We start from the raw sequence: 11,730 nt of genomic DNA on the forward strand, positions 1-11,730 counted from the left end.
TTTATATACAAATCTGCTGACATGCACTTGTGATCACTTTCAATTCAATAAAACAAGCTGTTAGATATTCACTTTCATATTCTGGACGGTACAATTCGCATTTCTCAAAAACAACAAACTGTCAACTTCTGTGAGACGTCTTGCTGCAAGGCATTCTGGAAACTGCAGTTCTGAAACCCATTCTTTAACTAATACAACAGAAATGTACTTCTTTTTTTTTAACTACCTTAACGATAAATAATAACTCTTTTAACTGTCAATCAATCATGTAACATATTAATCAATCTCTTTTAACTGTCAATCGATCAGGTAACCTATAACGTTACAACATTTACTGTTACTGATATTTACTCCCCCCTCCCTCCAGGTGAGCGTCTCTTCCCATCCATCCTCAGCATGCACCCCAGCATCGCCCCCAAGGTCACGGGCATGCTGCTGGAGATGGACAACCGTGATCTGCTGTGCCTGCTGGCGTCTCCTGAGGCGCTGCGCTACCAGGTGGATGAAGCGGTCGCTGCGCTGGAGGCCCACTGGGCTGAGGAGGCTGTACAGAAAATTGGCCACTTCCCAGAGTTCCAAGCGGCTAACGCATAAAATAGGAGACCCGGACTATGAAACAATACCGATTCACCGATGAAATAAAATGTTAGCATTGAAAAAAAACGATTACGAAATGAATAAATTATTTCATTAGGAAATTAAATTGATGGACTCGGCTGTGTCTAGAAAAGGGTAAACTGGACCTTGACGATAAAAGTAAAAACCCTGGTTGGACTAGATAGACCAACAACAAGGCCTCCTAAGTGGTAACTGGACTGCACTTATACAGCGCCTTTATCCAAAGTGCTTTACAACGGCCTCTCATTCACCCATTCATCACTACAATGCCTCTCCAATCTAAGTTCCTGTCCGAGCTTGACATGCACACCTACAGGCTTTTGCATCTCTTTAAAAAGAGAGGAGGTCTGATCGGCAAAAAAGTGATGGCAATCCAGGAAGCCATGGACAAAGTATGTACATTTATTCCAGAAAAATATTTGATAGAATAATGTACCCCAATTCTTTGTACTCTAATATGTGTTGCATGATGGTGATTAAAATCAAATGTAATGTGGTATATTGCCTGCAAATTATGTACAGTTCTTGTACAACAGTGATGTTGGTGTACAATTATGCAGTAACCACAGGGCACAGAGGACTTTTGTCATACTCTCCACCCCTGCCTCTAGACTAAGCTGACAATCTGCCCTGCCTGGACCCCCCTCTTGACATAATTTCAGTCCTTCTGTTTAGGTGGCCTGGGATGGTGGCTTTCTGAGACCATTTTTTAGCTGCACTAAAGGGGCACTTCCTCCATTAGCAATCAGCTTTCTGTCCTTCCCTAAGTGTCAGTACATTACAGTGCATTACAGTACATTACAATGTGGTGGTGTCCAGTTGTGGAAATGGAATGAGCTCATTCTTGGGATACTATGGCTATGATAATGAAAAATGTCATAATGTGATCACTCTATAACCTTTGCACTACTGATGTTTACATTACTACCTTTGAACATACTGTATTTTGCACATTGCACATGTCTCCTGATATAGCTTCTTTTATACTTCTGCACATTAGATACTGTACATAAACTACCTCACTGTACATAGCTCATAACCGTATGCTATATAGCCCATAACTGTATATACCTCTAAACTAAAATGATGTTTACAATACTACCTGTGCACATACTATTACTGTTACCTATCACTACCTGTTGTTCTATTTATATCATGCTCTTATATCACTATTGTACTTTTGGTTGGATGCTAAACTGCATTTCGTTGTATAGTACTTGTACTCTGCGATGACAATAAAGTTGAATCTAATCTAATCTATACATCTGTACTTTACATACTATACATAGCTACCTTAACTGTACATAGCTCATAACAATATATACCTCTAGCCTACCATACTTGACATACTGTACCTATCTATCACTGTCATGATTTTATATCATGCCCTTATATCACTATTTGCATTTCTGGTTAGATGCTAAACTGCATTTCGTTGTCTGGTACTTGTACTCTGCAATGACAATAAAGTTGAATCTAATCGGATCTAATCTGATCTGAGCTCACTAGGGGGACTCCTGGTGGCTGACGAGGGAAGGTGAATGTGCTGTATGGCTGCACCAATCACAGAGAAGAAGATGGCCACAATAACATCCACCCTGTTCTTGGCCTCTGTCCAACACCTCTCCGCCGACAGCTCCGCACACACACACACGCTCACGCTCACACTCACGCTCACGCTCACGCACACGCACCCGCACACGCACACGCACACGCACACACACACACACACACACACACACACACACACTCACACTCACACTCACACTCACACTCACACACACACACACACACACACACACACACACCACTTCCCCTACAGTTACAGAGACACAGAACCAGGAAGTGTTCCCGCCCTCAAGCTCAAACGTGCCCAGTCTGGTAGTGTGTGCAGCAAAATGGCAGAGAGCATGGACTCTATTAATTGTCCGATCTGTCTGGATATACTGAAGGATCCGGTGACTATTCCCTGTGGACACAGCTACTGTATGTGCTGTATTAAGGGCCACTGGGATCAGGATGATCAGAAGGGGGTCTACAGCTGCCCCCAGTGCAGACAGACCTGCATCCCAAGACCTCTTCTACAGAAAAACACTCTGCTGGCTGAATTAGTGGAGAACCTGAAGAAGATGGGACTCCAAGCTGCTCCTCCTGCTCACTGTTATGCTGGACCTGAAGATGTGGCGTGTGATGTCTGCTCTGGGAGAAAGCAGAAAGCCCTAATGTCCTGCCTGGTGTGTCTGGCCTCGTACTGTGAGACTCACCTCCAGCCTCACTATGAATCTCCTGCCTTTAAGAAGCACAAGCTGATCAAAGCCTCCACACAACTGCAGGAAAAGATCTGCTCTCGTCATGATGAAGTGATGAAGATTTTCTGCCGTACTGATCAGCAGTGTATCTGTTACCTGTGTGTGATGGATGAACATAAAGGCCATGATACAGTCCCAGCAGCAGCAGAGTGGACTGAGAAACAGGTAAGAACCAAGTAGCATAGCAAGACTGTTTGACAAAAAAGCAAATGTCAAAGACTGATTCTGTCTGATAAAGGACAATATAAATTGATTTAATTACATTTCCAGAGATCCAAAGTTTCTTCCACATGACTGTATTTGTGTATTGAGAGTTTAAAGGTTGTTGGTGTTATTGTTTCAGAATCTGGTTCTTGTCAGACAGGTTTTCACAGGTACAATGACTCAACAACCAACTGTCAGATTTGCCTCCCTGACTTTTATACTTCAGCGTCCAACCATTATCAAATATTTATAGCATTAAGTAGATATCCCCGGTATTACCATGGTGTGTAGCGTACAGTAACAGTGTGTGTGTGTGTCCTAACAGTGTGCGTAGCATACAGTAACAGTGTGTGTGTGTGTGTGGTGTACAGTAACTGTGTGTGTGTGTGTGTGTGTGTGTGTGTGTGTGTGTAGTGTACAGTAACAGTGTGTGTGTCTACAGAGTCAGCTGAAGATGAGTCAGCAGAAAGTCCAGCAGAGACTCCAGGAGAGAGACAAGCAACTGAAGGGGATCCAACAGGCTGTGGATTCTCTCACAGTGAGTACTGACCAATACTACCATTTCACTGCTCTCCAGTGTGTGTGTGTGTGTGTGTGTGTGTGTGTGTGTGTATGTGCATCCTTTTTTCCCTCCCTGCCCCAACTAAAACAAAATTGTAATTATTTTTAAAGCATTTATATTTATATATTTTTTATTTTTTGCCCAGGTGGTGAAGTAAGTGGTGCAGGTTCCACAGAATTCCATTGCTATTGTTCGAGTTGGTCATTTCCATTTCAAACCCATTTTCTAACTTTGTGGGAACCCGCAGTAAAAGTACACTGATAGGACTTTCACACCGGCAAAGAACCGTGCCGGTTCGCGTTCGCGTTCGGGAACCTCCGAACGTTGGTGGGTCATTTTTTAATACGGTGCCATTTGGACTTCATAACTTGTGAAAAATAAATTGTTGATTTATCTATATTTTAATGTTCTATTATATAAAGGACATATCTAGCTTGCTGAAAAACATAGTGGTCGAGCTCAGGCACCGACATTTTATTTTATTTAGAATACCCTCTGTAGTTGAATAGGGCGAGTGTCTCCAGAACAGAGTGGACACATAACAGGGTGGACACTAACAGGGTGGACATTTTGAGTTAAAGTTAGCCTTTAGCCTGCCTGTGTTAGCATAATGCCTAGAATGACCATGAATACTTGATGAGGAATCTAATTTGCACTAAATACTTTTTTTGAAATTATTCAATTTGATTGATCTCCTCAATATTTAGGCATAACAGGGTGGACACGTTATGGTCAACCACATTAAACTCACTGGATAAAAACATAAAAATCAGATGGTAAAAGAGGTAGAAAATCACACAGCCTACCACATTTGAAATCCCCTCCACTGATGTGATGTCACCTCATGAGAGTGATGTGATTGAGAAATATGGTTTTCTTTTAAAAGGGACATTAACACAGCATAACGGGTGGACAGTGATCGCAGGGACAAGCAATATTGTAAGCAAAACCTTAATTTTTTGTACAAAATAAATAAAAAATGATAAAAAATATATTTGATTTCAATAGATATTGATCAGGAAAATGAAATAATAATAACATATTTGGAAATGTATATGTTTTTAATAGTTATTTTTTGGATTGAAGTTGAATGAACAACACTGGGGACATCCCAAATCCCATGCAAAATCCAATTTACATCTTTAACCAAAGCTTTTAAAATGTAGAAAACAACAACTTAGAAGCCCATATCATTGTATTCATAATAAATAACAATTGACTATACATGAAAAACCTAATGGAATTAGTATTTGTCCAAATTTAGACAAAATACAACATGATTTAGTACTGGGGACGGAAAAGGCACCGTATAAAAAAATTACCCTGGTGCTGTCTGGTGAGCCAGCCCGCGTTCATACCAGTGTAACCAGAACCATCCGCGTCATCAATGATGGGTGATGAAGGGGCGGGATAAACAAAAATGTCACAACTAGATGGCAGCTATTTCTCTGGAAATCTTCCACTACAGTATCTGAAATAAACACAATTTTCTATGAAACAAAACAAAAGACACTTTCTACATGCGTTCTCTGGAATAGAAATGGCTTACGAAATTCGCGTTCGCGCATGTCCGCGCATGTGTGTTTTTTTGATTGATTGAAAACGTTATTAGAAGATTTGCAGAAGTAGGTACATGAAAGTACATATTACATACAAGGTCAACTAACAGGATAAAAACCCAAGAAAGCCACTGGCTTATTTCAATTGGGGTCCTTGATTCTCAATTCATCGTGTGTGTGTGTGTGTGTGTTTGCTGAGCATGTGAGGAAGAGAATAATGAAACTTTTGATATTGTTTTTGATCACTAATGATTAGATTTAGATTAGATTACATTTTGTCTACTTCCTTCTTGCTGGTCTCTACAGCCTAGAATATGACACACCCACTGACGACGTGACTGTTCTACGTTTTGGTTCGCGCTTGAGAACCACTATTTTCTGGTTCCCGCTGCGAACCAACTTTTCAGGCTCCAAACCAATTGAGTTTCGGTCTGAACGCGCCGGCCGGTTCCAGACTTGGTTCGCGAACGGGAACTGGCACGGTTCTTTGCTGGTGTGAACGCCCTAACACAGAGCTAGAGAGAAGAGGAGACAGAGGTCACTTTTTGGCGCATCAGCATAATTTATTTCTATCTTAGGAGAAGTCGGGGCACTGCCCACAAAGGAGGACGGCGTAGCCGTAACAAAAGTCAATGTTCAACACTAAAGACAACTCAGGAATCAAAAAGTCAAGTAATAGGGGGAAGGGGCGATGTCTCAGTCCGTTGCACCCGTAGCATTCCGGGAGGTACTCCTGTACCTCTCTCCGGCTATTCTATAAATCTACGTCTCTTCGTCACTCGAGCTCTGGTTATCGGGATTCTCCCCTCAGGTCATCTCGGTCTGGTCACACAAAGACACGTTATTATAAACTTTCACACATAGTATTGGTCACCGCAGAGCGGTCCTCACCCATCCATAACGTGATTGATGAAAACAGTTTCAGTACATTTTTTATAAAAAGAAAATCTAAAAGAATTTCCAATAAGTATACTTGAATTTAATCAGATTATACTCCCTATCTTCTGCTGTAGACTAAAGACCTCCGTCTATTCAGGCTACACCTTAACTGTCCCTCCTGAAACCTCTCTGTCCCCTCTACCCCCCCTGTACAGTTTCTTTACTGTAGATAATTACAATAAATAATAATAAAAATAACTTTTATTTGTATAGTGCTTTTCCTGCAAACGTTGCAGCTCAAAGTGCTTTAATCATTATATAATCATCATTTAATTATTTAGTAATTTAAAGGCAATATAAAAAGTATTTGCTGAGGTTGCATCCCTAATGTAAACTGGCAGTGCATTCCACAATTTGGGTGCATAAAATGAGAATGCAGCCTCACCAAATCTCTTCTTTTGTACATGTGGTACACAGAGAAAACCAGAGTCAGAAGACCTGAGAGCTCTATTGGGCTGATATTCTAGCAAAAGGTCTTTCAGATATTCTGGTGCTATGCTAGTGAGAGCTTTATAAACAAGCACAAGGATCTTGAAATCTATTCTGTTATATACGGAGACAGGTTTATGACTGCCATAAAACCATAAAGTAGTCGGAGCACGGAGCTTCAGTTAGTGCGTCTTTATTTCCACTCGGTACTTCAATACAAAGACAACAACCCGGTCTTCCCAACATGCATTGCACTTACAGCTACGGCAAACAGCACAGACCAAAATACATAACATATTCTATTCTAAATAAATGAATAATTATCTTAATTCTTCCTTCTTCTAGCATTATGACTGCCAATGGCCCCTGGCCCGAGCATAGATGACATTTTCTTGCTATGACTGATGGATTTACTTACTTAGATTGTAAGCGAACTTAGATTGCAGCGAACCATAGTCGATCAATGCACCTGTTGATCACCGTCCCTCACCCATCCCATAACCCATCACTGCCTCATTTTAAGTACCCCTGCTCCACTACCCCCGCTATCTCTCACCTCCGCTCTTCCTCACCCCTACCTCCTCCGTCTCTCTCTCCTCTCTCTGACTGTTAGTATTTTTATACATCTGTATTTGCCAGTGTTTTATTGTTTTATTGTTTTATTGTTTTATTGTTTATTGTATTACCTAACCTTGTTTTATTTCTAGCTTCCCATCCCCCCCCCCCCCCCCCCCCCCAAAGAGCCACTGCTTTTTGGTCAGGCTGCATTTGCAAATAAGAATTTGTTCTTACATGTTTGCCTGGTTAAATAAAGGTTAAATAAATAATAATAAAAAATGTGTAAATGTATTGTTGTAAGTCGCTTTGGATGAAGGTAAATGTAAAGATGGGGGATACTTTGTACAGTATTTCATTTTCAACATACCAAAACTGAGATGTGATGTTGAGATGTAATACCGTGTGTGTGTGTGTGTGTGTGTGTGTGTGTGTGTGTGTCCTAACAGCACTCTGCACAGGCAGCAGTGGAGGACAGTGAGAGGATCTTTACTGAGCTGATCCGCTCCATTAAGAGAAGGCTCTCTGAGGTGAAGCAGTTGATCAGAGCCCAGCAGGCGGCAGCAGTGAGTCAGGCTGAAGGACTCCTGGAGCGACTGGAGCAGGAGATCGCTGAGCTGAGGAGGAGAGACGCTGAGCTGGAGCAGCTTTCACACACAGAGGATCACATCCATTTCCTCCAGGTAACGACACTGACCCTCCATCTGGAATACTGAAAGAGATTAATGTTCACTATTCATTCAACCTCTGTCCTCCAAGGACCCCAATTGAAATAAGCCAGTGGCTTTCTTGGGTTTTTATCCTGTTAGGTGACCTTGTATGTAATATGTACTTTCATGTACCTACTTCTGCAAATTCTTCTAATAAAGTTTTCAATCAATCAAAAAACTCTCTCTCTCTCCTTCTATCTTTCTCCTTTTCTCTCTCTCTGTGTCTCACTCTTTGTCTCTCTGTCTCTCTCTGTCTCCCTCTCTCTCTCTGTCTCTCTCTGTCTCTCTCTGTCTCTCTCTGTCTCTCTCTGTCTCTCTCCAGACTTGTCAGTCTCTCTCCAGTCCCAGTGTGCGTCCAGACATCCCCAGCATCATTGAGGGTCCTCTACGGTTGTTTGGAGATGTGAGTGAGGCTGTGTCTGAGCTGAGAGACAAACTAGAGGCCCTTCTTAAGGGGGAGTGGCCCAACATCTCAACTACAGGTGGGTTCCAAACTCTACCTGTCCAACCTTCATCACCTCAACTTCACACCTAACCAAAGTAGTCCTAATCATATATATATATATATGTATATCTGTAATAAAGTATAATGTCTCTCTCTCTCCTCCCTCCCTCCCTCCCTGCCTCCTCTCCCTCCCTCCCTCTCTCTCTCTCCCTCCCTTCCGTCTGTAGTGAATGCAGTGTCTGATTTTCTGCACCAAGGGTCCAGGCCCAGAGCCCAGTTCTTACAATGTGAGTGTGTTTATCCTGAAGTAGCTGACAGTCTCTCACCACTGATCCTCTCCACAAACTCTGAGATGAGCTAGAGAGCTCTAGGAGAGGGAGAGACTCATTAAAGACAGCCTGCATATCTGACTCTCCTTATTTATGTGTTTTGGTCTCTCCTCTGCTCTTCTCCCAGATTCCTGTCGGCTCACACTGGACCCAAACACAGCACACAGACAACTCTCTCTGTCTAAGGGGAACAGAAAAGTGAGATATGTGGAAAAAGACCAGTCATATCCTGATCATCCAGAGAGATTCACTGAACGCTGGCAGGTGCTGGGTAGAGAGGGTCTGTCTGGACGCTGTTACTGGGAGGTTGAGTGGAGTCGTGGGTTTGATGCAGCAGTGTCATATAAAGACATCAGCAGAGCAGGGTCAGGTCATGACGCTACATTTGGATACAATGACAAGTCCTGGAGGTTAATCCGCGATGTTGGTGGTTATAGTTTTTATCACAACAAAGTTAAGACTGTAGTATCAGGCCCTCAGTCCTACAGAGTAGGAGTGTACCTGGATCACAGGGCAGGTACTCTGTGCTTCTACAGCGTCTCCTCTGACACAATGACCCTCCTCCACAGAGTCCAGACCACCTTCACTCAGCCCCTCTATCCTGGGATTGAGTTTGGGTTTGAGTGGGTGGCTTTTTCTGGGGACAGTGTTGAGCTGTGTGAGCTGGAGTAGAGGTCCCCATAAGAGTGATGCTTTATCATAACCAACTATTCTGTAGAAACTCCTCACTCCTCAACTTGGCCTTATTATAATCTATGATACAGTTGAAGTCGGAAGTTCACATACACTTTAGCCAACTACATTTAAACATACCCTCTGGAACTCCCTCCCCACAGTGATCCGCAACGCCCCCACCCAGGGGGCCGTTCCACTAAAGGTGGATCAGTATATCGGCGATTGAAATAAATCAGGCGATCAGGCAACTCGGGATTGGAATTCAAGCCTCAGGTGATTCCTCGAACGAGGATCAGGCTTGTGTGATGAGTGTTCACAGAAGACAGGCTTACAAATCTTCGATAGGGGCGCGTGCACGCAGACATAAAGAGCCCCGAAGAGTCGATCTGTCGAAATAAAGATACTCCACTCTGCAGGGGTCCTACATTTGCGCAGCATTCCGAATTATTGATCTTTATGAAGACAGAAAAATAAGATGTAAAATCTTATAAAAAATCTTGTAAAAAAAAGTGCAATACTGCCGCAATTAACAAGGCGAGGGAAATGGTTTGGCAAGAAATTGCTGACCGATTAAATGCATAGGTCATACTAGCCCCAGTTATTGTTATATGTTCATATTTTAATAAATTAATATTTACTACTGTGGTGATATCAGCAGCAGGCTACAAACCATCATATCGCCACAATGGCCTAGTGGTATCGACCGCTGCCATAGGATTTATTCGTAATTTTTAGACGGTGGTTCGAATCCCTCTTCAGACGCACTTTTTACTGCATTTCGTTGTCTGAATCTAATCTAAAATCTCATCTAAAAAAGTATGTAGTCTATACAATTATGGTGCAGGCTAATTTACAAGAACTGACACGATTACAATGGTGTTTAAGCCTTTGCATGAAGGCTTCGGTTAAATGTAAAAAAAAAAAAAAAAAGCACTTAGTCAAGTCTCGAACTCGCAACCTTTGGAACTCTAGCTGGTTGCCTAACCACTGCACCAGCCAGACCGCTGTGATGACAGCAATGCAAGTTGAGACAATTACTTTTTTTTTTTACACTCTTTTATTTATTGATCTATCGATCTATCTATCACACAATCAAACTATCTATCGATCGATCACACTTTCAAAATATCAAATTATCTATCTATCACACAGTCAACCAATCTATCTACCTATCTCGTGTGAAGTGGGAACTAATATTTCCTAAAAGAGGAACTGTCGTTCGGGATGTAGTTTCCGCCTGTGAGCCTTTTTTGACGGACGTATTACTTTAGCCAGTGTTTTAGCCTGCTCGCGACCAGGCTAATTATATCTGACTCAGAAGGAGCTCAACCAAGCAGCGAATTATTTGAGCCACATTGTTGGAACCGAACGCAAGCTAACATTATCGAGGCTTAGAACTTTATCGAGGCTTAGAAGATAATCTCGCTTAGTGGAACGGGGCCCTGGACTCCTTCAAACTAGCCCTCAAAACTCATCTGTTCTCCAAGGCCTTTGGCCCCTAGTCATTGTTTCAGTTTTGTTTTTTTGTTTTTCTGTTTTGTCTGTCCGATCATTCCCCTGTAAAGCGTCCTTGGGCTTTTTGAAAGGCGCTATATAAATTAAAGTTATTATTATTATTATTATTATTATTATTATTATTATTATTATAGTTTTTCACAATTCCTGACATTTAATGCTAGTAAACATTTGCTGTCTTTGGTGTGATCATTCATGTTTCAAGTTTATTTGTCTTTATACCAAATACAATTATATAATAATAAAAAAAGAATGAACATATTCAGCCATTCCGTATAATCACGTGTAACAACCCCAAAGCCATGCTGTGTACACCAAGGCGCAAATACACTTGATTACATAATGATAATAATAATAAAACACGCAGTTGCACATTAATATTTGTAGATTAGTTTTCAAACATTAGACATTACATTTTGCCAACATTGTAGCCAAAGTAGCCGGTGTAACAGAGTTGGGAATGTATGTTTAGTTGTGGTGAATGTAGATGAGTTTCGCCGTGCTTGAGCAGCCCTGGTTGTTGTTGGAGCCCCCCATTGGAGTTTGGGTGTACTGCAGGTCTGCGCGTTCTTTTGTCCTTCTCTTGTTGCCGTACTTACGGTGGTACTAGAACATGGCCGCCATCTTCATGGGTATGTGCGCTATGTAAAATGCTCCTCGTGTTTTGTTGTTTGTATGGAGAATCTTGTAATGTAGGGTGAAAATGTTGGTGTAGTACTGTGCTGTTTGTTTTTACATTGTGATGATGTGAAACAGAACATTTATTGTATGTTATTTTGAACGCGCAGATTCACAAGAGTTGCAGAACAGAGAAGAATTGTGTTTTATATGTCTTCTCTGCAGGTATGTCGCTCCACATGTTGTTTGTAATTGTGATTTGT

At 41.8% G+C, this 11,730-nt stretch overlaps 1 protein-coding gene across 1 annotated transcript; it reads left to right on the forward strand.

The window, feature by feature from the left end:
- Positions 1–2,516: 2,516 nt before the first annotated feature.
- Positions 2,517–9,331, forward strand: LOC308171948 (E3 ubiquitin/ISG15 ligase TRIM25-like; the record flags this gene model as incomplete). The annotated part of the gene is made up of 5 exons (XM_080546861.1): positions 2,517–3,092; positions 3,574–3,669; positions 7,625–7,858; positions 8,208–8,367; positions 8,787–9,331. The coding sequence occupies 5 exons, from the start codon at positions 2,517–2,519 to the stop codon at positions 9,329–9,331; spliced, it is 1,611 nt and encodes a 536-aa protein (XP_080402987.1).
- Between the last annotated feature and the right edge of the window lie 2,399 nt (positions 9,332–11,730).

The sequence above is a fragment of the Nansenia antarctica genome (genome assembly GCF_963989245.1).
Source record: "Nansenia antarctica genome assembly, chromosome: 16".
NCBI classification, from domain to species: Eukaryota; Metazoa; Chordata; class Actinopteri; order Argentiniformes; family Microstomatidae; genus Nansenia; species Nansenia antarctica.